The sequence below is a fragment of the Pholis gunnellus genome (genome assembly GCF_910591455.1).
Source record: "Pholis gunnellus genome assembly, chromosome: 6".
NCBI classification, from domain to species: Eukaryota; Metazoa; Chordata; class Actinopteri; order Perciformes; family Pholidae; genus Pholis; species Pholis gunnellus.
Genome location: NC_136532.1, coordinates 7,150,011 through 7,177,929, shown reverse-complemented (window position 1 = coordinate 7,177,929; position 27,919 = coordinate 7,150,011). Strand labels below are relative to the sequence as shown.

Genomic DNA, 27,919 nt, shown 5'->3' with positions numbered 1-27,919 from the left:
AGTGAAATGTGAGTGTTATTATGCAGTGGCTTAGAATTCATGTCAAATATGTTGTAAAGGAAAGGGCAAAGACGACAGGGAGAGAGTGGAACTTATTATTGTATTCATGTGTTACTATTTTTCTCTATATTATTTACTGCTCTTATTTATTCATGTCTTGCTTTTGTCTTTTATTATGTAGCAGTCTCACCAGTGTGTATTCAGCCAGTATCAAACAAATACTTGACACACTAAACACACACACTGCCAGAATAACATAACATACTCCTTGGGGTTTAATTGAACAAGTTTTTAGCTCTTAAACTTTCCCCGAAAAAGACTTGCAGTTAGTTTAATTTAACTCACTGGATAACCAACACTTTTGATTTAGTTTAGCAGAAAGTTGAAGAAGTAACTGTTTGGCTTTTTTCACTATTTTCTGAACATTTTGAATAATAATAATAACAATATTAACCATATATTTGATTAAACCACCAATAATGTTTAATTACAGCCCTCTTAACAAGGTAAAGAAGAAGAACGTTACTTCCATTAAAAGAGTATTCCTTTCTGAAGCCTACTCACACTAAACCTTTTGAGAAGGAAACATTTCTCTTTGGTTCAAATACACAAAGCATTGTTCGGCTTTAGAGAGTCAAAAGCCAAAAAGGTTGAGAGGCAGTGAACTAGGTAGAATAATTTAATACATTTTCATGCAGTATTTCACCTGATGATGGCGCCAGATACATGAATACCACGAGACAAACAAGAGAAGCTCAACAAAACAGACAACTGTATTTATTATTGTTTCGAGTTATTTACATCTGTTTCGATTACAAAATGTGGAATGTGGCCAGAATCAGAGTGAACCAATCTCTTCGACATTTTCTTTTCTTGGCATGTGAATTCAACAGCACTCCCGTGTGTGTTTGGCTTTTAATTACAGTGCAGGTGCCGTCAGTGTCTGGACAATGTGCTTCGTGAGTTTTGTGCTCAATTTTAGGCAGTGTTTCGCTTTCTGAAGAGCTGTAAATCACAACAAAAAAGAGAACTACAACCGAGGAATGTAAAAACTGAATCTCAGCAATAATGCCACAAGAAATGTATGAACGTGAGATTTAGTTGCTTCCCAGATGAATTCACAACAGCGAGGGACTGTTCTGCTGCCTCCCTTCTCTCCAGATGAAGCAGCATCTCGGATACTTCACAGACTTTTATAAAAGATTCACCACACCTGGAAACACGAAACCTGCTGTGTTGCATCCAAACCTTACTCTTAATATTTTACAATGGCTGTTTTTTTTTGTGTGAATTTAAAGTGCAATTTCTTAAAAAAATCAACATATTTCAACAAAGAACCAAACTGTTACAGTGAAAGGCAGGACGTGTCAGTATCAGTAGCACATATAAGCAAAAAATCAATTGGTTTGACTTGATATAAATACTGATTAATTTGCTACACGTGGACAACAGTTTGAGCTGTAATATGATTAATTTAAATCCCACTGATGATGCCTGAATCCATGTTTTCCATCATTTTTTAACCAGCGTGCCTTCAATTTATGCTCTGGAGCTTTAATCTTAGTCTACAAAGTTTCAACTGTCAATGTGTTCTCGTGCTCGGTCGGGGATGTTGAAATACATCTTTGTTTGTGGCTTTGTCTCAAAACATCTGAATTAGCGTAATTTGGCTCAAGTTTTAATGGCATCAGCCGATATCACATTATTTCATATTAGTGAAAATAACACTGGTACATGCTTGGAGGGGATCTTACCCAGCGCTGTCATCCTTCAACACTCACTCGTCCACATCGTTGTGAAAAATGAAAACCCTTCTTCAGTGGTGCCTGATCAACCTGACTCGAGGCAACAAGAGACAGATGTGACAGAGCGCAGATGTTGAAGAGTGGCGGAGTGATGTGTGGGCGGCTGGAGATAATCTCTCAGACACCACAGGGTGTCGTGTTGCCATCTCGGAGGTGGTTGCTAGGCAACAGCATCCTTCAGAGTCTTTCTCCGGGTAGTAACTAGGTTACCCCAACTTACTATCATCATGTTGGTGCTTTTGCCGTGTTTCTTCGCAGCAAAACAGTGTCTCTCTTCCTGTTGGTCGCTACCTTATATCAGCTGGTTTGGCCCGGGCGGCTGCGGCCCACCCGGGCTGGCAGTGTTTGAGAAGTTACACCAGTTCATCCAGAAGAGTCCCTATGCTGTGGTGCTGCTCAGGGGGGCCAGCTATGGGCTTGTTGCACATGGGGCAGACACAGCGCACCTCCAGCCACTTTACCAGACACCTGAGCAAAAGATTAACAGACAGGAGGGGATCTTTTACCTAAGTGAGAGGAACAATATAACACGATAAAATACTCCATTACAAGTAAAAGTTGAAAGCAGCACAATTGTACCTGTAAAAGTAGTAAGTAGGAGTGTTCAATGTGTCTGCAGCATTTTGATGTTTTAGCTGGTTGGCTTGTAGCTAATTTACAATATGCTGTTGTACAATATTTTCCTCTGAAATGTGGTGAAGTACAATAATAAAGTAGCAGAAAATTCTCAAGTAAAGTACAAAACCCTCAAAAGTAGACGTGAGTAAATGGACACGGTTTACATTTCACCGCTGTCCATGCACGTGAGAGCCCTGTATTATTATGAAGATTTGGTGAAAAAAAAATTTAGGACGGTCTCTTGTCTCAAGTGACTTTCTTCTTTCTTCCTGCTCTAATTTTCTCCAATACTTCAGCCTTCTCACGCTGTACAAGTACCTCCATTCACAAATCTCACATCTGATTTTGTTTATGCCCACATTCCTCCAGCCAATTTGTATTACTGCCATGGCACAACGTATCACCTCCGGGATGTTCAGGGCGGTTCAACTAAAAGTTTCAGTCAACCACCTGCCTGCTCTACTCCATCACCACCACCAGTGTCTAGACTGTCCTACCTCATCTTTATGGGCCGACGCTTAGAGAGGATGTCTCTCTCCTTTTCCTGCCTCCAACTCAATCAGCTGACTGAGGGCATTTTACTGTTTTTTCCATTCAACCAGTCAGTTTGCCACGATCTCTGTGATCCACGTATCATTTCAAGTTTTCCAGTTGTGTAGTCAAATATAATCATTTCATTATTTGTATTCCTATATCTTTTATTCAGCCCCTTCTGATTGATATTGATGTATAAAACATGCTCATGTTCAAGATGACTGAAAATCCGAATTGTAGACACCTAATAAACATCAGGAATGCTTGAAGCGCTGATTCTACGTGCCGTCTACCGTCTACGCGCATGCTGGGATACGCTATTGTCCGGACCACTCCTCCCTGTAATGCTGCAATTTAGTCATGAATAAATCAACCAAAACTGTCCGTGTATCAGATCAAATGCGGTCATCTTCATTTTAACAAGCCCCTGCGGGTGCAAAGCGGTAAGAGGAGAGAAACAGAGACTCTCCTGTACTCACTTCCTGTGGAAAGCATGTTGGCATGGCAACACTCCCAGCTCGTCTTTCACTTTGAAGTCCTCCAGACACACGGCGCACGTCTGCTGCGTGAGTGACAGACAGGACAGAGTTAGGACCGTTTTTTCATGAAATTATCATGCATCATTTCTCTTTTTTTTTTGTTTCATATTATAAAACATTTCAAGTTGTTCATTTTTTGCAGGAATCAGTGCAATTGTACATGAAAATCACATCCTTACCCCATGAAGATTCAACTTTTTTGGATCTCCCTTTAAAACCACCTGGAGTAACATAAACAAAATATGTTTTAGAGAGATTTATTCATTTATTATTATTCAGACCTGAAGAGAGTTTAGATATTAACGTCAGGATATACTTCTCTGTATCCAAACCGCTCACTCTGGGCTTGGTGTCGTAGTTTGCTGTGGATGAATAGAGAAACACATTAATAAATAGCTTTGTTTACAACCTGTTTCATCGACCATACTTCTACATGTACTTCTTGCTTAACTTCAAGTAGAGGTAGTAAAAGTACGTCCTGCATTCAAAGTTTTTCTCTGAAAAAGTCACTTTTGATATTTACTTATTTTTCAGTTTCTATTACACTGAACAAAACCACAGCAAAACATCATGGATGACAGAAATAGAAATATTTCTAAAAATAAAAAACTAGAAATAGAAAAGTAGAGGGCACTACTCTCTCTTTACAGTCTTTGATCCTCACTTGTCAGAGTCGTCTTTTTTCTTGTATGACGTCCATCTTCCCCAGTGTTGTTCATGGGTCCCAGTACCTTTGATATTATAAGTACATTTTTCTATACTTCTGGACTTATACTATAAATACAGGACTGCTTGTAACAGTGTATTTTTTCATTGTGGGATTGCTTACATACTTAAGTAAAGGATCTAAATACTTAAATACTTCTTACCACAGAGAGGTTATCACAACAATGCACTTCAGCCTACTTTAACTGTGGATGACCCCTGTGACCTTACACAAAGTCATTTGACCTATCGTTCATATGAAAATACTGATCAGTGCAGCTTAAAGTAAAATAAGTATTATCAGCAAGTAGACTATTGAAAGCGAATCCCTCATCTTGCTGAGTGGAGGCAGCAATTTATTGTTGCTGCCGGTCGCATTGAGCTCATTGTAACTACTTCCATGAGTCGATTAGGAGATACAGATGTTTGTATTTATTCAAAGCTAAGTTTAGCAGCAGGTCTTGGATTCAGGCTGAGGTTTTCTGTTTGTGTGGCTACATTATGGGACTGCGTGTAACAGAAGCAGGGTAAGCTTTGACAATTAGCTGTCTTTTCAAAGAGCGACACATCCACAGACAAATACATGTTCCCCTGCAAGCACACGCGCACATTGTCCACACGCTGAACACGCGGATGCTAACACACACACTTCCACGCACATAGATACACAAACACAGCTAATGAGTACGTTGCGTCTTCGAATCCCTGCACCGCCCTCGCAACCAACAATAGAGAGGAGATCTTTATCACTTGGCGAGCTGCGTCGGTTCAGGCGGTTATTTTTGGCCTCCTGCTTTTACACAACTAAACATAGACTCACATGTCTATCACTGTCTGTGGTTTGAGCCTGAAACTAAATGCAGTCACAGCATCTGAGATGAAATATGAAGGTTTATTTTTTTATCTGACCCCCCCCCCTCAAGAAAAAAAATAATTAAAGTCAGGAAAAGATTTGCTGAGTTTGTCACTTGGTTTATTGTTTACACTGATTGCCGCTAACAATCTTCCACGCAGAACAATGTGAGGATACATGTTTTACATGTGTCGCGGTTTCTCAAGCCTGGAGAACGATGTGAAGTGGGTGAAAAGGGGGACACGACTGAGATTTCAGTGTTTCTGCAAGAATAGACCACGTCCGGTTCTTATTGTATGAAGTAACAACGAATTCAACAGGTGTGAATGATAGACTACTGCTTTTCCATAGCATAGAGCTCATCACACACTAGGTCATTTCCTTGGATGACGACATTAGCCAAGGCAACGTTTTGCTACTAACGTGACTGCTTATAATATGCCATCTTGCAGTTCATTTGTTTCCTACTTTGATATTTTCAGAGAAAACGACCTCCAGCCTGCTGATTATCTGCAGGTAAGATGGCATCTCTGTGAATGACCGTGTACACCTTCATATTACTGCGGGGGGGGGATTTGAGAGGCATTTCTGATTATTAGAAGTTTGACTGGGCGCAGACATGTTTCCTGTTGTTGGCTAATGAACAACTGTGTTACGCTTTAATAGCCGGCATTTTGACCTTCAGGGGATTTCACAGGTCCAGTCTCAAGGATCACTGACGGCAAATTAAATGAGTCAGTGGGATCTGGTGGCTTAATACCTCTGCGCTCAGTCACTGTATTGCAGTGGTGTAAGAAGTATATTTTGAACTTCACAGTCCTACATTCAAGATTTCACTTAAAAGTAAAAGTACTGTATTATCAGCAAAATGAAGTATTAAAGTATAGTGGAATAAATTATAATATTTTATTAATTCATCATGTGTTTTGTTTGTAAAATCTTCTGCAAAGTAACAGATGTCAGATGAATGTTGTCCTGTAGAAAGTACAATATTTCCCTCTGAAATGCAATGCAGAAGTATTAAGTAGTATTAAATACACAACTAAAGTAAAAGTACCCCAAAATTGTACTTGAGTGCAGTTCTTAATAAGTAAAAGTCAATGTTAAAAACACGGAACACAGAACTGCTGCTGTTAGAGCACATTGGGGTATAATTAAGATGTGATATTTTTGGAGTGTGCTCTTGACACCCTCGTGGTTTTGCACTCTTGTACATTGCAGGTACTGCTGTGTACGCCCCCGGTTTGAGCCACTGTTAGAACAGCAACGGTTTGATTATGAAGGCTGAAAAGATATAATTGCTTTTTGCTTTGTATGCGTAAAGATCTCACATAGCCAAATAGAGACGGATCTTTAAGTCACCGTGACGTTAAAATCGAACATCCCGTACTCCCAGACACGCATGATTTAGAGAGAGCGTCTCTGAGTGTATAATAGGAAGCCTGCCCCCAACAGACAATGACATTCATCACTCAGTATTCATCTGATGAATCACCCGGTCTATAAATGAATTCACAATCACACTCCTACCCAAGACTACCTTCAGCATGGTAATGGGGCCAAAAGGAAGTGACTCATTGGTTATGATTCACAGGCAAGTGCTTCGAGAGAAACGGGAAGGATCCGAGCCTGTCTGACAGAGTTGATGGTCAATTAGGTGCCGAGCCCAGGCCAAACAAAACATTAATGAGCACAGAAATGTGCCGGCCAGGTTTTCTATTCTCTGGGTAATAACTACAACGTAAAAGTGTCCTAGAGATTTAAAACTACTCTAAATTATACCTGTTTTTTGTCTTTTAAAAGATTTCCTTCAGGTTCGCCTGAGAGTTGAAACAAAGGAATTTCTGTTTCTCAAAATAATTGATCTCAGCAAACCCATGAGTTAGCTCAAGTTGTTTGCTGCTCAACATTATCTTGTCTAACTTTGCAAGTTACAGGTATATTGAAATATTAAGGTTTGTATTGTTCCCCTTGGTGTGGAGTCTGTGTGACTTATTCAAACCAATGAATGCATGCTATTGTATCCTGATGATCGTCTCCGGGGTACACAATTCACTTCTCAAAATATCTGGCTCTTCAGCTGCTAAAAATGCTCCGCTATGTTTACAACTTTGTGGCACTTTAAATATAGTGATAGTCAAAATACTGTAATTGGCCCGATGAAGTTTTCTTGTGTTGATGTTCTTTTGTCTGCTGGTGTTTTATTATTATTATTACTATTCCACTTGGTGCTGCTGTGGGAATTAATTTATATGTAATTATAGAAATTAGACCACACAGGAGGGAAATGCACAAAATCAAACAAAAGGCGTCACACACCTGCTGGATACCGGCTACTAACTGTTAGTGATGTTCATTTGTATTCTCACTGCTCTGTCTCCAGCCGACAGACAAGTTTTTTCCAATTGTTTGACATTTTGATAAGAGGCCATTCAAAAATCATACGCAACACCAAAAATAATAGCACATTTTGAAATGTCAGGTTAACTTCCAAATTCAGATGCTCAGTCGTCCAGAGACAGCTCAGATTAAAAAACAGACCCTTTGCAGGTGTTGGCGCTTCCTTTTATGATTTTGTACAGCGCAGACGTTCATGTGTGATGTGCTTTTCGTGTACTCCCACTGTGTGCTATTCAGGTCGAGTTTATTCTGAGTCGCTCTGCAGTTTTCCTCGCTGCTGTCCTCACACATTGTGGCGCGCTGCTTCCTGTTGCCTCATATCCCGTCCTTCAGACACAAACGTCCATTCAGCTCATCAGGGAGTTTACCGTCAACAGCGGGAGAGGTCACCCTGTTCCTCTATTTATTCCTCTTCCTCCTTCCCTCCCTCACTGTTTCTTGCCTACACACACATCATTGTGGTTCAGACTGAAATCACTCAACAATTATTGGATAGATTGCCATGAAATTCTGTAAATATAATCGTGACCCCCCCAGAGGATGAATCATATTCCCTTGGTGAGTCCCTGATGTTTTATCTAGCGCCACCATCAGGTCAAATTGTTGTCAAAAGATATTTTTCAGCATCAAATATCTGCAAAACTGACATTCCCATCAGCCTCAGCTGTGCTTTTGTAATGTTAGCATACTAATGCACTATATTCGATGGTGAACAAGGTTAGCATTGTCCTTGTGAGCATATTAGCATGCTGACCTTAGCATTTAAAGCAAAGCACTGCTGCAGAGCTGCCTCACAAAGCCTAAAACAAGTGTTGTTTTGTCCTGTCAAACTGGTTTGTTTGAGTGGCATTTGGACATGGTTACACTTATCTTTGCAACGCCACTTTTGGGATAAGATGTTCCAGACCAGAACTCAGCTATTTATGACAGATATGACTTGCCTGATGGGATAGTAGCTGTAAAGTGGTGTACAAACACATTTAATTTCCTACAACTTCTTTAAAATATATATTTTTTAAATAGTTTTGCTGCTTACTCTTTCTCTCTGCAGGATTAGTAGACTTGTTTCAATGAAGAATAGCCACTAAGAAAACTCTAATTCTCACCAACTCAACTCTTCACAATACAAGTGCCCCAGTTATTTTGTTATTTAAAAGCTTTTATTATGAAGCAGCAAAATCAGGAAATGTAACTTAACTTAACTTAAGACTGGCAGCAGGTCTCAGCTGCTCCAGCCCCGGTTTTCCTCATCTCTCCCCTTTGCTCTCCTCGGTAGAGTAACTCCCTTGTGGGGGGAAGATGATGGAGACCTACGTCTGATAAACTGTCTGGATTGTGCCCAAATACTGTCCACTCCTCAATGAGATCCGAACTCAATGCGAGCCAGGCCACCTCGGCATGTGGTCTGGCTGATCGGATCTCAACGTGAGCAATATCACATCTCGGAGCGTACGGACTTGACAGTTAATGCATCCTGGCATAATCGGATGAAAAAAGTCGCATTGCAGTCGTACTTGAGTTGGGTGCAGACCAAAACAATCACACAGAGAGCCTGCAGAGGAAGTGGTCTCAGTCCGGTCACAAACCATTCTGTAGCTATTTGGTTGTGGCGAGGACATGATCCAACCTCGATCTGACGCACATACAGTACAAGGCACACCCTGCAAGTTTGAACTCAACGGGTCAAGAAGAGCCAGTTGATGCATTTCAGTTTGCTTGAATTGCTTTTTAGCAAGAAATGAAACTGAACCAGGAGGAAGTTAACCAACTCATCCACTGATTCGGACCAGAGCAAAAGAAATATAGGTTTGAAAAAAGCCTTAGTCCTGTTTTTGTTTTTTTTCACACATTTCTTGTTTTCAATGACATATTTCTGTGCCTGTCGCCCCTCACCTGATGAAGTAACAGCAGAAGATGAGACTCAGGATGAAGACAAAGATGCCTGTCCCAAAGATGACCATGTAGATGTTGAGAGGCAGGTCCTGGAAGGTGATGGGCGGCATGGTGCACGACTTGTTGGAGTAAACCAGTCCCAGACCACAGAAGCACCCTAAACAAAGGCAGAGGGGAGATTTAAGACACATTTGCATGAAGACGTAAGCTATAGAAACAACAGGAACACGAAGGCCTGAAACAGCTACACACAAGAATATATTTCAAAACACAGCTAAAACTGTACACATACTTAAAGTACTCTACTATTCATCGTCAGCTGAGAGTCAGCTACGTCCTCCTCTAATGGAAGTCCGACATTGAAGCTTTACACACATACATGCACAGAGACAAAGGCTGAGGAAAAGAGGTGGAGAAAGAGCACCACTGCACTATCCTGTAATGGCAAATGAGTCCTTTTCAAAGTAGTACGTAGAACACTCTTATTGCGGTTTCCAAGCAACATGGCTGTATATAGATCCACACTTCTTTGTCTAATGACAGGTCGGAGTAGTTCAAAGGCATGAAAGTGGACAGACGAGAGCAGCTAGCCACAGACGAAATCCAGTTCATTAGTTTTAAGACACTCAAAAACTCTTGAGAATCGGCGAGTGCAATTTGATTGAAATGGCAGCAAAAGATATCTGTATTCTTGTACAGGGAGGTGAATCCTTCATATAAACCAACAAGGACTGTTTTCATATCTTGAACTGAGTGCTTTTAGGAAGAACTTCGCAGCGTGCTCCGATCCAAACAGATGGTATTTCAATTAAGGGTGCCCCCCCCCTTCTTTGTGTCGTCCTCCTTGCTGCGTGCTGTGTGTGTGTTTGTTTTACCATGAAATAGATTATCACTGTAGCACTGCTATTTGCAGTCAAGGTCAGAGGTAGAGAGGTGGGGGAGGGGGAAGATTGAAGAACAAATGTGGCCATGACCACTGGACATGTTGCACCGCGTGTGCAGTTCACAGTATTTGATGGGGTGTGTTTCTTATGTTATTTTTTATGTATATATAAATCGAGAAGAACCACGAATTCACAGATTGCAAGGGAGAAACTATAGCGCAGAGAAGCAGTTGTAGATTAGACAGACAGAGACACAGAGGGCACACTTGTGTGTCTGAATGAGTAATGAGAAGTCAGTATCTGCATGTGAGAGGGGGCTTTGTGAGATCGGGGTCACACTAACCCAGTGAGTGAGAGTGAATCGGAGCTAACGCAGGACTCATCGCAGTCTGCTGATATGAACCTGCCCACATTAGAACAGGAAGAGGAGGATGTGTGCCGCAGAGGGACGAGGGAATCTGCAGATTTTCATTTTGATCAAACACTGAAGCAGCTGAATGACTACAAATAATGTTGTGTATTGTTTAATCATAATAGAGAAATCCAGACCCCTCCAGGCGACACGGCAGCGACTTATCTCATGGTAGAAACAAACTGTAAGAAATAGCAAGAAACATGTTCACCAGTTACTCCTTGTTTGTGTAAAGGCTACATGCATTTAATGTTTCTGCGCTCCGTTTTCCTCTCACAGTCCAAAAGCATGCAGGTCAGGTGGACTGGAAACTCTAAATAGTTAGTAGGTGTGAATGTGTTGTTTGTCTATGTTTACTGGTCCTAAGACGGACTGGCAGCCTGTCTACTGTGGGTTGGACGGATGAAATGATGGATGGATAAATGGGCAGGCAGATTGGCGGACGGATCGATGGATGGATTGGCAAAGAAACATGAACAGACGGACAGGCAGATGGACGGATAACTGTATGGACAGACAAACTGACGGATAGAACGACTGATGGATGTACAGATGAATGGATACACGGACAGACGGAGGGAGGGATGGATAGACTCATGAAAACAAAAGGATGGATGGACAGAAAGAGAGAGATGGATGGATGATGGACAAATGGATGGGGGTATGACAAAACAGATGAATATGGGTTAATGAGCAGATCGCCAAACTGACGGATGGATTGAGACCTTTACCAGTTTCATATCCCTGTGATGGGTATTGTTTTCTTGTGGAACACTTTTTTTAATATATATATATATAGATCGTGGTATTTCTAGTCAGTCCTGCAGCGAAAGTGACACGTTGACATTTCTATTTGACATTTCTCCCGCCTCACAGTGAGATTGCAGCGTGAGAGGATCAATACTTCGCGCCTCGTAGTTTCACTCTCTCTGTATGAGCAGTGATGCCTCATTTATCAAGGCTCGCGGCGGCTGCACATTCAAGTTCCACCGCTAAATGACTTCACTCAGTGAGAGGCGATCACTACCGGAGACCTCGGCATTTGTAAATGAAACACAAACTGAAGGATGTGTGCAGGGCCGCACAGCCAGGATCTTACAAATCAAGAGGTCAGGAGTCTAAGCTCTTAGTCTCTTAACAACATTTTGACTAGCCACCAAAAACTGTTCAATGTTCCTGGTTTTTAAAGAGAAAACACAAAATTGCACATTCCACACTATCAATTATATCTTCAGGTCGGTGTCTAGTTGGGGTCCTTGTATGTCTGTGAGGTGTTAACAGAACCAACAAAAAAGATGGTTTCATTGGAATAACTGTTTAACAGAAATGTACATGTGATAAGTAAAATACAAAGTATAAATTTGAATACAATTGTTCTTCTCTCCTCTCTATAAAGTAGTTCAAACTATCTTCACCTCGAACATCTACACAGCTCTGTAATAAATACCTAATAATATATAATACAATATATCAATCACAGGGGCATTTCTTACTTAATACTTTTACTTTTGATACTTTAAGTACAGTTTGCTGATATTACTTTTACAAAGGACTTTTTCCTTTCTGTAAGTATAGGGGAAGTTATGCCAGAAAGTCGCTGCTTGCCTTAAAACAGTCCAATGTTTGGTTTAATCAGCATCAACATTTAAAAAACAAAAACATGCGTTGCATCCCCAATCTAAGTGTCCACAATGGTATAGTTATACACACACGTGAGGATGTGAACATGCACTCAAACAGACAAATCAGTAGATGTAGATCTAATGTTCTCCATCTTTTCGTTGTGTCAAACAGTCTGCTTCACAAAGATCGTCAGCAGACAAAGAGACACAGACTGGGGGGGGGGGAGAGCACATGTTCCTGTATTCATGTCACTGCACAGCTGATGGCCACAAATCACCTGTGAAGCTGCTGCAGACTCACAAACCAAGTCTGGGTCATTTGTATTCAGGTCTTTGTGTGTGTGTGTGTGTGTGTGTGTGTGTGTGTGTGTGTGTGTGTGTGTGTGTCATGTCCCAACCGTCTGTCTGTCGGTATGGATGGTTGCTCACGTCTTCCTCCTCCACCTTTGTATGCATGGAGAGCAGACAGCTATATATGTGGTATTTTTCTTTGGGTGGAGCCCCGCATAACCACTGACCTATATATCGGCTCACTCTGGAGGCGCCCCGTTGCCATGGCGCCAAGAGTAGCAGATGCTGGGGGGAAAAGGATGGAGGCTAGCCTTTGGCGAAAAGTTCTCATTTTGAGAGAATCCGAGTCGGTCGTATTGAGCCGTCAGACAGATTCTCGAGATGTTGTTCAAAAAGGCAGGGAAGTCCCTCCGTGATTTGATAGAGCTGTAAAATACGTCGACTGTGGCAGCTCCCCTGACAGCTCCTAGATGCCTGGTCGGGTTTTGTCCTATATACGGCGCGTTCACACAAAGCTGCTTCTGCAGCTGCTGCTGCACGCATTAAAGACAGAACTTCACATCAAATATTCAACAGTTCACATCGGGGGGGGGGGGGAAACACTCAAGCCTGCATGCGTGACTGCTGCTGCTGAAGAAGAAGAGGAAGAAGAAGAGAGTAGATAGCACCCGAAACTCCCTAACACATGCATGAAAGTGCTACATGTGTCACGCATAAACACTGTAGGCATGATCACAGATACACAGAGCTGAGCTGTGTGGCTGCCTTCATTTTTCCAGCAGAATGTCACTCTTTGATACTGTGTGTCTGTCCGTGTGTGTGTGTGTGTGTGTGTGTGTGTGTGTGTGTGTGTGTGTGTGTGTGTGTGTGTGTGTGTGTGTGTGTGTGTGTGTGTGTGTGTGTGTGTGCGTTATTCCCCCTATGAATAGCAGGGGAGTTGAGCAGCACAAAGGGAGTAATTGTTTTTGTCTGAGCACCGCCAACAGTCCACCGAGGAGGCTGCTGTGGCTGCTGCTCTCAAATAGGCAAAGCCGGAGGAAAAAAAAGACGACTAATCCATCATCTTCACCAGGTTTCAATGTGACAACAAAGCACCGACACACCGGTTCACTGCCATGAAGGGATTCATTTTGTTTCAAGAATGACAGATGCGCCTCCGTACGCAGGCGGCAGTTTTCAAACAAGACAGAGAAAGTTGTTCAGACTTTTTGGGGCTTTTGGAGATAATTGGTCGAGACCGTGAAAATTGTAAGTGAGAGGCTGCAGATAGAGTCAGTCAGTGTAAACAAGATTAGCCAGAGAGGCAAAATGTTACACAAAGAGCACAAAGACTGGCCTTGTGTGGCTCTCAACTGGAATTAATTTGGATGGAAATAAAGGATTCTATTGATTAAGCAGTCTCTTATTCCACCAATCAATGCACAACTTGATTAAACATTCAGATAATTGCTGTTTTAACATGTTCTTCAGCTCAAATAAGGCATATCAGCCATTTAAGGAATATGATGTGGTACCTTGAAATATAATCGGAACGTGGGTAAAACCTAAAGTCCTTCTATTTAGCATTTATAAGCAGTACACAGCACATGTAATAAACGGTTTATAACCATCTATAACGTATTTTCTTTATCTAATAATCTGTCTAATATCTTCTCTGTTTAGTGTTTTGTCTATTATGTGAAAATTGTGGAAAATACCAGTCATAATTTCCTGCAGCACAAGGTGACGTATTCAATCAGTTTGTTCTAAGACCAACATTCTGAAATATAAAGACGTCCAGCTTGCTGTCATTTATGACAAAGAAAAGATTCAAATCATCACATTTGAGAAGCCATTTTAGCTTGAAAAATGACAAAAGAATAGAATAGTTGCTGATAAATTTTCTGGTAATCGATTCATTGCCTAATAGTTGCAGCTCTAATAATGACGTTATAGGCAGATATAAACAAAAACAGAAAAAGTGTTATTATAGTTATTACAACTTCTCATATGAAGACGTATTTTATACAGTTTTACTATATTGTCATTCAATATCTTGTGGGCCTCCACCTATGGGTGCTCACAGGAGGAGTTAAAGTTATTGACAAATACATTAATAAACACTTATACTGTATACGAGACTTTCTATATTACAGTGCGTTATAAACCATTCATCACATGTTAACATAGTGCTCATGAAATAAAGTGCAGGACTATTTTTTTGTCACTGTTACGCACCACAAGTCTTAATAGGATGGGTTTGGTTTTTCTTAAGTATAGGTCCTCACAATAGAAATGTCTAAATTTAGAAGAAAAAAAAAACATTGGAGTGACTCAGAGACTGCAATCTAGCTCAATGATATCACTGCTGCGAGAGATTGACAGGCTGTATTGCACATTATCTCAGAGGCCTAACAATATAAAAAGACTGCTCACCGTTACACCACTGAAATGGGTGCATCAATGCACCAGAGGGAGTCCTTGCCGGCGGGATCCGATTCGTGTTTACCAACAAGCCGCAACCGCCCGTGCAGATGGATGACCGCAATGAAGTGGCCCGAGTAGAGCCAGTGACTGTCTACCAGCAGTGTGAACGAGACAATGGCACCTGTAATAAAAATAAAAAAGACCAATAAAAAGCTGGATAAAAAAGCGGTTTTTTTCTGTCGACAGTTGAAGCGGGGTTATCCTTTGTCACATAGTTTGGTTCATCCGTGCAGACTGAAAAAAGGAGAAATGAAGATGTGGATTTCCCCCGTTGTTCTTCTTCTCCTCGCTGGCGCTGTTTCGACTCTGTTATTATTAATAGACGGCATAACACTGACCCAGCGGCAGCATCTGTGTGACACACTACAGCACTGGCTGGATTTGCCTACTCCCGCCCCTGCAGACGCATACGGACGTGCGGGGAGACCAATCGTCGGGCTGCCTGGGTCGGCGTGCGTTGTGACTGCCTGGCTGGACGGGCTGCGTGGTTTCTGCCATCATATCTCCTTTTTCCTTATGCATATGTGTTTTACAGGCTAATTCATTGTCAAGACTTTAAAGAAATACTAAGGTTAGGAGTCCAAGTCGTCTCTGCACGGTAGGCCTTGGGGCAAAATGGTACTTGTGGGCCCCATGAACCCCCCTTTTCTCCCACACTTTATATGCATATTTTTATGTGGTGCAAAGTGAATATTTGTGGGATGGGGGGGGGGGCTGGAATGTTGGTTGGAAAAGCTCTGAAATTATAGCCATGTCTCATAATCGTGCCAATAGTTCCGAGATCAAACAACAAGATGAAATAATACTTTGTAATATATACGTGGTAATAATCAGTAAATGGTAAATGGACTTGCGCCTCTCAGGTCTTCACAGCACTGCATGCTGTCATGACAGGGGCTGCCCTACAAGGTGCCACCTGCCCATCAGGACTAAACATTCACTCCCATTCACACTGAAGGGCATAGCGATCGGGAGCAATTTGGGGTTAAGTGTCTTGCCCAATGATACTTCGACATGGACTGGATGAGCCGGGGATCGAACCGCCGATCCGGCTAAAAACAAAATGTTTTATGTATTTTTGTTGTGTGACTGTTATGTTCTCAGTAAACTAGTTCATTAAGCTGGACAGATAATAAGTTCAAAGCCAACGTGTGTAACTCTAAGTGAATGCTGTTAATATAGTTATTGAGATTTGTGTACGTGAGGATATGACGTATTAGTGTCCTGAGAAATCATGAGTGTACCGTTGCTATGGACAACTGAGTGATTAGTCTGCACATTTTGTGCAGCAAAGGCTGGTCTTCATCATCACCATCTTCTCGCTGCTCACTGGATCTTTGCCACCATCATCATCTTCAGTCTTCATCTTCACTACTCAGAAAATACAACCTTCTTCGTCTTTGTTGTCCTCCTGGGAGCCAGGATGGACACTTTTCTTATTCCTATGGCTAATTCATTGAGAGGTATGGACATTTCTGAATCGGATTGAAGTGCACTGGGATTCAACCTAATTGCACCAGCTTAAATTTGGTCACGATATTGAAGAACTCATTTAGCCACATTAGGCTTTCTGTGGAAACTGGCCATAAGCTAGTCAATACTAGGAATTTTGCATCATTTGAAATGGTAATTGGTCTTGGTTGTGGGTCCAGTTGTGTGTCATGCCCAAGAGGAGAACGGAAATGATTCCAGTAATAGAATGGAAAGTAAAGCACGGTAAATGAAAGTGCATATAAAAGATTATAGCTCTAAGTGACAGGAAAAAGAAACAATGAGACACCGCAGATACACTTAAACATATCCATGTTTGTGTGAGTAAATAAGGAAACAGTCAAGAATACGTCATCCCTGCAGCACTCTATTGCCAGCAATTCATTTGTATTTTTTGTCATTTTATTAAGCTCTAATTTATTTAGGCGTATGCAAGTCCAGTAAGAAAAAGTCATAAGTCAACTTTCAAGCTTTTTCTAGAGGTTTTCACTTTATTTATTACACATTTACCCTAAAGACCCGGCCAGATGTTCTACTACATAGAGCTTCATCTCCAAAATGACAATAAAAAAGCTTACATATGCAAATAAGCACAATAACACCATTTACAACTATTTCTTTAGAAGACTAGCTTTGGCTAAAACCCCCCGAGACTGTATATAAAGTGCTGTGTTGTACATGCAGAGTGACACACAGACAGAGCTGCCCGAGGATTTCAGAAGAAGTAGATCTGTTCATATCCTGTGAAGTTCCCAGCGTAGACGGGCGTGTCGTTGTAAATCAGTGACGAGGCCTCTTCCTCTGGATTGTCAAACTGATGTAAACTTTTCCTTCCTAAACAAAGTGAGATGCATGTGATTAGAATAGAATACACACATCATTGTTGGGAACAATAGGATTTAGAAGTGCTCAATGTAATGTTTGTGATGTCTTTTTGTTTTTATGAAGCTAAAATGTTATTCATATTAATCTTCTCTCTTCATCCCGGCTGCACTAAGATCACTTTGGGTCTCGGGGTGTTGAATGTCAAAGGGCCTCAATCATTGTATATATCATTTTGTAATGGGATATCAATATAGATTGTGATATTATAAATATTTTGGAAATTCCAATGAGTTTATTCAATAACCATACATTTATTTGTTTTTTTGCTTAATCTAGTGAAATATGTCTGCTCATTGATAGGCTGCATTGCCCACAATAGTCTAATACCACCACAAAGTCGTATTAAGAGCAGTCTTTACCATTAATTACCAAGACTCTGGCAGAACTCCACAGTCTAATATGTCCAGCCATATTTTCTTAATAAAACATTTACACTTACATATATATATATATATATATATATATATATATATATATATATATATTTCGACTTAAAAGATCTCTAAAGTTGTGTTAGTAAAGCGTCTCTCAATCAACTCCTCTCCCGTGCACACGCTCACACGCACACAAACATGAACTGAAACATTCCTAGCTGCATCCAGCACAGGTCCTCTGAGGACACAGCATTGTCTGAGGTAAGTTATGTTAACTAACGTTACAGTATCCACTGCAGTTACAGCAGGATGGCAAGTTAGTAGCCTGTTTGGTTCTTCGTCGGCTTTTGTAGAGAAATAAACTGGAGTAAGAGTGGGATTTTATCATTATCCGTTTCTTTGTAGCAGAAGAGACAGCAAGGGCAGCAGGAGGGATTCTCATAGAGGGACAGACAATCAGAGAGGGACAGCAGGGCAGGTGGTTCCCACTGGGACAGCCTCCACTGAGGGAGGGACAGCAGGTTAGAGGAAGGGGCTGTAGATCAGAGTAGTTTCAGTTGCTGTTGGTGATTGTGGGAAATATTTATTTTGTTAATGCCATCTAGGTCCACCTGGAATCAGGGTGGAATCCTGAATGGGTAATAATGCCAAAGTTTAAACGCTGGCTTTATGTTGCTTCACATGGTAAGCCTAACATTTGGTAGTAGGTGCATTCCATGTGTATTTGGGCCCTTTATCCAACTTAACCTCGTAGATCTTTTAAATGTGTGTGAACAATGAAGCAAAATAAAAAAGCAGTTCTGAGATAATACTTAGTTTGAATTATTGATTAATAATGTAGTGTAGATTATGAATGTAAAAAATAGAATTTGGAAAAAGGTTCCAAATTTACAAGTAATGCCCTTTTGTGAATACAATGATTGCAACCCATTCAAATCACGACCACAAAAGATGTTTCAGATGCAGTTTAATGGGTATAGTGTTCAGGGAGGCTAGAATTAGTTGTCACTTAATCTTTTATTTTATTTTTGTGCATCATGTCATGAATGCTTTTGAGTCAGTCATCATTAAGGAGCATGAAGCTCAAAATGAACACAACACAAGGTGTGGTAACTTGGAAGTCTGTGTTTGTGAAAAAAAGAGTTTAAATGTCTTAACTTAGCTGTATTCAAATATATGGCCTCAGCTGTACGTGATAAACTGCATAATCTTCTCAAATAGAAGAAGAGCACAAACATTGTGCCTCAAACGCACCTTTCATTTTCTTTGATTAGCCTAATTCAGGTCAAATCAGACCGTAATAGGCTGCAAGGAGAGCAACTTGGCTGCCTGTCTGAGGGTCTCCATCAACGGGCCGAGCTCAGAGGAGTTCAACTACAAAAGGACGTTTACAACTGTTTTCTCAATAACCAGGAACATTCAATGTCCAAATTCAGGGTTCAAAGTTTGTAGGGAGATTTGAGTTGTCCTCTCTAATTTATTTATTTAAAAACAAACAAACTGTATGAAGACTGTCGACTGTATGCTCTTGTTGATTTTGCGTATGGACCGTCTGTTACCTGGCTTAATTAAACTCTATCTTGTCGGCCATGATTTGTGAGTGTGACCTTTTTCCTGTGTCCTCAGCACTCATATTTACACAACCGATGTGTGTATGATTGACTTGTTTACTATAGAGCACTAAGTTCTTTGTTAATCTAGCCTATTGATTTTGCTCTCAAAGTGCACCAGATTGATGCATGTAACTTTAAAATGCTGTGTCGACATGTTGAGAGCTGTTAACAGGCAATAGAAATGTTCCCAATCTCGTATATTATGCACCTTTAAAACCATTGGATGAGTACCCATGACCCCAATAGTATGTTGTTTTAGGTTAATTACCAGTCAATATGTCAGTCAGCACCAATCAGAGTACATTTTAACATGTTTACAGTTAAATATCAGCCTTCTTTTCAACACTTGTCAATACTAGTGTTTATTAAATTTCTAGTTATGAAACTTGTATTGCAATCAATATAGATTGTGAGATTTCTGGAAATTCAATTCTGAAAATATTGTTTACATGGTCTCACAGTATGTATCATCATAACCCACAACCATAACTCGATAACTAACACTACAATCAATAGTAATTATTATTGATATTGTGTGTTTCTTACCTTCATTGACAAAAAACTCAGCCAGCAGAGAAGAAAGCTGAACAGCATGAGCAGAGTGAGGATAGTTCTTCTTCCTCTTCCACTGAAAACGATTCACCTCCGGGTGCCACTGTACTCCATAGAAGGGATATGTTTTACCTGGCATGAAGGAAGAAACAAAAAATAAAAAACACATATATTAGTTAATGTAGTATAATAATTACAACATTGTCAAATTGATATAGCAATAATCTTTTAACCTTCTATGGTTGATACAAAGTGGACTCCGTTCTCTGCAACGTTTGTAGACAGCAGGGAGAAAAAGCTCTGCAGCTTCTCATTTTCCTTGAAGGTCTGAAGGAAACAAAATCTTATTAACCTTACAGTATTATTTATGTATTTTCCTTGTGTCAATATTTTAATGCCCCAAATTGTATTCAGTATTCTAGATTTTTAAGGTCACATAACTTTAGTAAATATGTTCTTGTATTTGCTTTCCGTGCTGTGACGCTTTGGTTTCTTTGCCTTGGATCAATGAAGTTTATCTTATCTGTAAATCTTGAGTACGTGGACAGATAAATTCACTGGGGAGCCCCGGGACAAAAACACCCATGTTTCTGTACACTGTGTACAGTCTTATTGTGCTGGAATATTGATGGCCTAAAGTGTGCTGAGTGGTAATTTGATTTAACACAAATTAATTTCGGAATATGCGCCGTATAAGTTTAATATCACCTGAAATTTGAATTACATAATGAATCAAATTACAGGACCACAAACCAATGTGCGCCTGGGTGTTTGGGGCCTTGGGGAAGTAATCCAGCTTTGATTAAACACACACAGTTTATGAAGAAATACTAATTACTTAATCTTGTAATGCGTAATGAATGTTAAACCTGCGGATTCTTCATGTATACATTTATAAGGTCAAAAGTACCAGTCATATGTGACAGAAAGCCTGGGAGACACAATGTCTAATTTTATTTCCCAGCACAGTAACAGCTAAGCAAAAACACAGGAAGTGAAACATTCTGTACACTGACACTTTACTGTACCTTCACTGCAATTCCATAGTGGTGAAAATTGCCAGTGAGCGGTTCTTGGGTCAAAGCCTTCATAAGACTGTAGGGGAAACCCTCAAACATCCTACTGGAGCCGGCCTCTGCAGAGAGAAATACATGTTAGAAAAGACACAAGTGTCATCAAACTAATTATTATCATAAGACAAAAACACAGAACACGCTCCGAGTTGTAACTTGCTTCTACTGACACCAAGTGGTGCGATTCAGCGCATGTTGTTCTCCAGAACATTTGACCAAACAATTTAACAGTCCACTACATTTAGACCGCACCTTCTATTTAAAACATATTCACGAAATGCCATAAATATAAAAGACATTCACATAAACAACAATAATGCAGTAAGCTCCAACCTGGGGTTAGGTCGAGGGGCAGCGCTACGTTCTCAGCTGTGGTGGCTTCCAGCAGACTTTCTCCGGCCACCAGCACAGTCAGCAGCTGCATGCCCATGCATGTACCCCAGATGGGGAAGAAGTCCCCTTCATCATTGGCCTGCAACACACATTTGTTGAACTTCACTATGTTTTATGAACTTATTGTAGATTTTACCAGCAAACTAAGAATTCAAAACAAGTAGTAATCATCTAAACGTAGTGGAGTAAAAAGTATTATTTTTCATTATGAAATTATTCAAAAATTGTTTTTTTTACTACTAGGCCGAGAGAGAGAGAGAGAGAGAGAGAGAGAGAGAGAGAGAGAGAGAGAGAGAGAGAGACAGCTACAGCTTTTGAGGGAGAAACAATGGAAATAATGATCTGCTGAACAAACCGTCAGAGCGAGTCTGTAAAACATCTTCGCCACCCTGGCAAAGTCTGATGTCACCAAATCTACTGCTCCCCCTATGAGCAGCAAGCTAAACAGACATCGCACAGTTAGAGCAGTGACACACTGAGTTCTGAGGAAAAACGCAATCAGTGTATTTATTCAAGATGTAAATGTAAATGGCATCTTCCACTTCCAACTCATTCACGCAGCTCACCCGTTGATGTTCCTGAAGATTTCTTCATATTCAGTGGTTTTAAGAGTCAATCTGTGGAAGACAAACAAGACAATACATGATTCCTTACCTTATTATTGTACATTGTTTATAAAGCACGGAAGTCAAAGGTGACAGACAATCCATTTCTTTTTCGACAAAAGCAGCAAAACTCAGCAGTGACATATCAGTAGTTCAAGTCACAAGTTAACAACACGTCATATACATTTCCAAACTAACTCAACAATACTCTGGTGCTACTGTCTAAAGAAGCAGTGTGCACCTTTTTATTCTGCGGTTTAAATGGTGGGTGTTAACAGGTAGAATGATCTTCCATTGTTTCTATGATTGCCATTGTTTTTGACGCCTAAACTAACAGATCACATATCAAAAAGATCCAGTAAAAATGTATATGTATACGTCTTTACAGTTATAAACAACATCAGAGGACTCAACCCACCTGATAGGCATCACTCTGCTGCCCCCAGACTCAATGAATTTCACATAGGAGGAAGGTATGTAGGTCCTCCCGAACGGCTTCATGACTTCGTCTGAAACTATCTGAGTCAAAATACCTGTGGGACAAAAACGCAGCAGTTGTGAAAATTCAGCAGTGACACACAAAGAAACAGTCATTTGTTCTATTTCTTAAATGTTTGTATCCCCTAAACTCTTTACCTCTGGTGGTACATTTCACTCACCGATCACAGGTTTGTCGTTCACAGCCTCCTGGTTGAGTTTAGTCGGCATAGCTTTGTTGCAACACAAGCAGCAGGCAAAAAACAAACACACATATGTTGAAGATCCCGTGGTCGACATGTTCTCGCCTCAATATCCAGTCACTAATCGAGCAGCTGAAAGGGTACGAGGCTGTTAAGAGAGTGTCGACTTATGAGAGAAGCTGCAGCAGAGGTATATATGTCGAGTTAGAAGAGGATATAGTCAGTAGAGGGAAGTAAGGAATGTCCAGATTTACATGTGATCGCTCCTGTACTGCACACTCAGGTCATACAAGTTGGCTGCTGAGGTAAACACAAATGTTCTGCTGACAGCTCGGACTTTTTGCTAACATTTGTATAATTTAGTGTGATGGGAAACAATCCTAGCTTCATTAGTCAGAGGATGATTAAGCAAAGGTTAAAGGAAATTACATGCAAGCTTTATAGAAAGCAGCTCTCGGTTCACACGGCATGCTGAGCAGTCAAACAGGTTTCAGCACAAAAATGAAATCAGGCTTTCTATTTATAGGGTTTTAAAGGAGGGGAGCGCATTGTGCAGTCTGAAGCCAAACTTTCTAAGAAGGTTCTGCCTCTGCTGACAAAGACTCCTGTAACATCACTCCAGGGGTTTCTGCCTATTTTAAATAAATGAATGAATGGACATATTTGAAAATCTGCTTCATTTCAGATTAGCACAGTGTGCATATCTTTATAGTGTAGCAAAATGACAATGACTGATACTTTCTAAAAAATAAATCCTGGAAGCAATGCAGTTACTGTAACAGACAGATTATGTTGACAGCAAATGGGTCTGTTTTTATTTTGAATCAAGATGTAACGGTGATATAACTTGAATCAGCAGAAATGTGGGTCCGTGTAGGGCTGTTAACCGGGCAAAGATTAGCTGCCTGTCAGAAGTAAGATATGAACAGGTCCTGCATTATTAATTGTTTTGGCCCTGTCTGTTTTTGTAAAGAAGATCATTTAGTTTTATTTGAGTTTATATTATGTACACATGGTGCATATTCCTAAAAATAAGTTTTTCTTTATCGAATTATAGAACAAAAGAATCTGAGGCTGCCGTGTGTGGTCGGCTGTGTGCACAGTACTTAACGGGAACTAGGAGGTGAAAAGGTGAACCTTTGTGTTGGGTGGAGAGTCCATAGAGGCCCTGGGGTATGTCGATTAGGCACACATTTTATTTGAATTGGTTTCATGATAATAAAATGAAAATAGCTGGTTCAACATAAGTGTGAAACATGTTCTGCTGTGACGTGTCTTTCCTTATCATTTGTTGGTGAAGAGAGTTTAACAGAGCTTTGTTTGCGGGTCATAGAGTGCATGTGCAGAGAACAATTTAAAGTTGGTCTGTCTGTCTCCAGTTTATCAGAAAGAACCACCAGGTGGAGACAAAATGCCACCAATGCTACAAATTCACAGTTTCAGTCTTTGGCAAATAATATATAAGAAAACATGATGCTCACCAAATCACAGTATGCAATGATTATTGTTTAATATTTGTTGTATCCAAGTATGAGTGAGAACTCATCTTTGACAATGATGCACACAGTATGTACACAGTGATTACAAAATAACAAAAGTAAAACTTCTCCATACATCATCATAAAAACAACACAGTGAGGTATGAAACATTGTAAGGTATCACATCAGTCAACTGTATGTCGACTGTATTCAGCATCATGTTGTGAAAAACTTCACATATTTAGCTTTCTCAGAGTTCCTCCCAACTTTAAAATACTGTCTATTACTTAAACGACTCGCAGTCTTTGTCACCAACTATTTCAGATGCAGTTAATTCTCATACAGTTTAAAAAAATGTTTTCAGCAATATAAACCGTTGTCAGTATTACATAGACATTAACACTTTGGTTTGGTCACTTCAGTCACACATTAGTCTAAAAAATGATCTTTCTTGTTATCCATGGGAGCAGCAGCCATCATCTTCAAATGGCAAACAAATGAAATTCGGACCATGTCAGTCTTTTTCTGCAAACAAAAAATACACAAATTAAAATGAGTTTTTCTTCTTTTAAATACAGTATTTTAAGTAGCCTAACTAAAAGAGTCTTGAAGACTTAGTCCCAGCTGTAGCCGGTCTCTCCTTACTCAAAACAAGTAGGTGGGATTTGTTGTTGATGTATTGTTTATTATTGTTTGCAACTTACCCTTCAGCCTTTCTATTTCCTGACAAACATCTTCATACACATCCGCCAGCAGTTCTTCCTTTGGCTTCAGTCCATCCAGAAATACTAACAACAAACAGATAAATCAGTCAATTCATCTTGATAACTAGTGAATCTGCTACGGTGACCATGGTTTCATTATTTAACATACTTTTTGAGGTCTCAGCCACAATTAATACCCTAACTGCTCCCGCTCCCCCCCCCATCAGCATCACATACTGTACATGTGGCATCTTTAACTGGATACTCACAAATTTCAGACACCATGCTCTCCATCTCCTGCCGGTTTTTCAGGTACATTGGCCACACGTATCCATCAAAGTAGCCAGGAGGATCGGGAGGCGTGTACACCCTCGAACTGTCAATCGAAGACAGCAACACACGTGAAAACATGAGGCGGCAAACTTTCTCTCTCTGCTTTTTTGGTTACTGCAGCTCAAACATAACTCATGGAAAACGAAACTGAAACATAATCCATTTCTAAAAAGGTAAAAAACAGAAAAGACAAGTGTATTGACTTTAGATTCTGACACCTTCGTCTCTTTTTGCAGACTTCGTAAGGTATTTCCATGAAGTATCTTTTGTAAAATAGCTCATTCAGAGGCCTGGAAAGGTAAAGCACACCAAAACACAAGTTAGTTACAGCATTACGACTTAGAATATCTTATGATTATTACCATTAATATGATTAAGAGAGAAGTTTTATCAAGATACAACTTTCTAATAATAGGCCAATAAAGTAAAGCGTAGATTACAAACACAGTAGCTTTTTTAAAGCCCCCCTCGTGTACCGGTGGTTGAAAATGAGGAAGCCCTCCACTATCAGCACATACACCTCCTCATCCACTGGTGGTGTCGGGCGCTCTGGGTTCAGGCCTCGCCGCCTCAGGAACGACTCAGGATCTCTTCGCCACGAGTCGACCTCGCTCATCATCGTGTCCATGTGGAGCGCATCGAGCACTTCAACAGAATGCAATGAGAAGGATTTTCTTTGCCCAGTCACACAAGTGCGTGCGTTGTTCATACATTGGATGAAATTAAATATTCAAGTTATTTATCAGCAAAATGCCAATCATTGTCTGGTTCCAGCTTCTCAAATTTGAAGGTTTTTTTCTGTTTTTATAACATTTGAATGGGAAGCTGTAACTAATGTTTTATAAGGATTATTATTTTAAAAGTAATAGATATGAAAGTAATCATTATCTGATATTTTTGTATAAATAGTATAATCTCTTTATTTCTTAGCCTACAAGTATTCACTTTTAAATATATTGGAGATTTACATTTATCTGCTGGCCATTTGCAGATATTCACAACCTCCCCAGGTAGATAAAACTCTCAAATCCACAGAAAATATACCAAGGACATGGCCGCAGTGTTCTTTATTGTAGCTACTCCCTTGCATCCCCCCCAGTCATGCATAAATCTATCCACCATTTTCAGATGGATGAATAGACGGACGACAGCTGCACCTAATATGTCTTGAACAAACAATTAAAAGTGTCCTTACTGTCATATTGCTTGAACCCATTGCTGTCCACTGGAACCGCAGAATCATCCTGAAGAAAAGAGCATCCACTGTGATCACTGGAGCTCTCATATATACAGTGTGTAAAAGGTTTGATATGATTTAAAGAAGTCTACCTTAAAATATGAATCCTGTGCAATGAGACAGCTGTTGGGTATCTGCTGGTGTAAACTCTTGGAAAGAGTAGATTTCCCTCCATTGGTCATCCTGAAAGAAAAACGGATTAGCAGATATCAGCTTCTTGCAGATATGTCAGTTGATGTGTGTGCCAGCCAATAAAAAATAAGAAATTGCAGTACAGAAATGTTTCCTTTTTTATCTGTGAAATGTCCTGCCCAGTACATCTCTAGGTCGCAGTTATTTAGACAGAAAACAAATATTTAAGGGATCCTAATCAAAAATGTGTTCATATTGTTTTTTTATGTAAAAGAAAAAGAATATCTGCTCTCCATCTCCTGCCGGTATTTATATAAATAAATATGAATAAATAAACGTGGGCCGATGGGAGTATAGCTACATGCGATTTAATATTCATTTATCCATGTACACAGCAATAATCAACTTTTCGATTAATCTGTGGATTGTTTGATGCAATACAGTTCGTAATATAGTTTGATCAAAAACCTATCGTAACAACAATGGGTGTTGGGAAATGTGTCTCGGCAGCTTCTTGACGGGTGCCGAACGAGTGCCGCTCGCTTCACTGTTGTGGCAGCTGACTGACGCCTGACTGACGCTTTGCTGCCACTGACTGGTCACTGAGGTGCCAGAGCCACAAGGAGGATCTCGACCTTGCTGGATTTCCCGGTGCTTTTCTGTGACCTGTTGTCTTGCCTCCCTGTATTTCCCACGACCAAGTTGTAAAATGAAGTACGAAGTAATGACACAAACCAGTGTTTCCACTTTACATTTTATAAATGTGATGTGAAAAACGAACGCGTGCAAAATGCTATCTGAGGTCCAACAGGCTATCTGGAGGCGAAATGACCCAAGAACAACAACAACAACAGGCATGCAGGTCAACACAGCAACACACTGATGTTTACAATCCTCGGGACTTACTTACCCTCCGACTCCTACGACTAGTGTCTTCATTTCAGTGTTTGATATGTTAAACTGCTAAAAGCAACAGCTCATGTGCAGACTTATCTAGTAGGCTACACGGGCATGTTAGTGGCCACTGCTGCTGCTGCAACAACTCTGTAAATTACTTACTCGCGCGTTTCCGCTATCGGAAGCTCGTGATTCGCTGATGGAGCTGTTACGTCAAAAGACAAACATTTAGCACATGGTATACAGTCAAATCAATAGAGTTACAACAGGGTTCCGTTGAATGAAGTATGTTGAAACTAGATTAACTAATAAATCAATACAAATAGAATCCATTGTGCAAAAAGTTCAGGGTTCACATACAAATATGTAAAGTAAGCCATGTATAAGATAATAAAATATATAGTGCAGAAAACAAACGAATACAATAAGTGCAACGAACTAATACATTG

General features: G+C 40.3%; 3 protein-coding genes across 4 annotated transcripts; all 3 read right to left on the bottom strand.

The window, feature by feature from the left end:
• Positions 1-795: 795 nt before the first annotated feature.
• rnf122 (ring finger protein 122) lies at positions 796-15,317 on the bottom strand. 2 transcript variants are annotated; one of them, XM_079162023.1, is made up of 6 exons: positions 14,972-15,317; positions 9,348-9,504; positions 3,813-3,858; positions 3,676-3,717; positions 3,437-3,519; positions 796-2,273 (listed from the first exon to the last, which is right to left on the bottom strand). In XM_079162023.1, exons 1-6 carry the CDS (start codon positions 14,994-14,996, stop codon positions 2,159-2,161), a joined length of 468 nt encoding a protein of 155 aa, XP_079018149.1. In that variant the 5' UTR covers positions 14,997-15,317; the 3' UTR covers positions 796-2,158. The 2 variants fall into 2 exon arrangements, with proteins under 2 accessions (XP_079018149.1, XP_079018150.1); XM_079162024.1 differs by having other exon boundaries at positions 3,437-3,516.
• Positions 15,318-16,998: 1,681 nt separating this feature from the next.
• LOC306697903 (gamma-glutamyl hydrolase) lies at positions 16,999-22,885 on the bottom strand. Its single transcript, XM_079161997.1, has 9 exons — positions 22,668-22,885; positions 22,427-22,541; positions 21,970-22,020; positions 21,759-21,843; positions 21,344-21,482; positions 20,966-21,072; positions 20,171-20,264; positions 19,932-20,069; positions 16,999-17,347 (listed from the first exon to the last, which is right to left on the bottom strand). Exons 1-9 carry the CDS (start codon positions 22,783-22,785, stop codon positions 17,229-17,231), a joined length of 966 nt encoding a protein of 321 aa, XP_079018123.1. The 5' UTR covers positions 22,786-22,885; the 3' UTR covers positions 16,999-17,228.
• Positions 22,886-24,176: 1,291 nt separating this feature from the next.
• Positions 24,177-27,619, bottom strand: nmrk1 (nicotinamide riboside kinase 1). The gene is made up of 8 exons (XM_079161520.1): positions 27,484-27,619; positions 26,534-26,624; positions 26,400-26,448; positions 25,681-25,849; positions 25,423-25,494; positions 25,141-25,247; positions 24,872-24,955; positions 24,177-24,692 (listed from the first exon to the last, which is right to left on the bottom strand). The coding sequence occupies exons 1-8, from the start codon at positions 27,510-27,512 to the stop codon at positions 24,682-24,684; spliced, it is 612 nt and encodes a 203-aa protein (XP_079017646.1). The 5' UTR covers positions 27,513-27,619; the 3' UTR covers positions 24,177-24,681.
• Positions 27,620-27,919: the final 300 nt, after the last annotated feature.

Excerpts from the sequence above, each read along its gene's own strand:
- LOC306697903 (XM_079161997.1), bottom strand. The coding sequence starts at position 22,785 with ATGTCGACCACGGGATCTTCAACATATGTGTGTTTGTTTTTTGCCTGC. Across the intron at positions 22,021-22,426 it reads AGCAGAGTGATGCCTATCAG|ATTGACTCTTAAAACCACTG; the intron begins GTGGGTTGAGTC and ends TGTCTTCCACAG. Across the intron at positions 21,844-21,969 it reads ATCTTCAGGAACATCAACGG|CTTGCTGCTCATAGGGGGAG; the intron begins GTGAGCTGCGTG and ends ATGTCTGTTTAG.
- rnf122 (XM_079162023.1), bottom strand. The coding sequence starts at position 14,996 with ATGCACCCATTTCAGTGGTGTAACG. Across the intron at positions 9,505-14,971 it reads CCCATTTCAGTGGTGTAACG|GGTGCTTCTGTGGTCTGGGA; the intron begins GTGAGCAGTCTT and ends GCCTTTGTTTAG. Across the intron at positions 2,274-3,436 it reads CAACATGCTTTCCACAGGAA|GTGTCTGGTAAAGTGGCTGG; the intron begins GTGAGTACAGGA and ends TCTTTTGCTCAG.
- nmrk1 (XM_079161520.1), bottom strand. The coding sequence starts at position 27,512 with ATGAAGACACTAGTCGTAGGAGTCGGAGG. Across the intron at positions 26,625-27,483 it reads CTAGTCGTAGGAGTCGGAGG|GATGACCAATGGAGGGAAAT; the intron begins GTAAGTAAGTCC and ends TTTTTCTTTCAG. Across the intron at positions 25,495-25,680 it reads TTCCTCATTTTCAACCACCG|GCCTCTGAATGAGCTATTTT; the intron begins GTACACGAGGGG and ends TTACCTTTCCAG.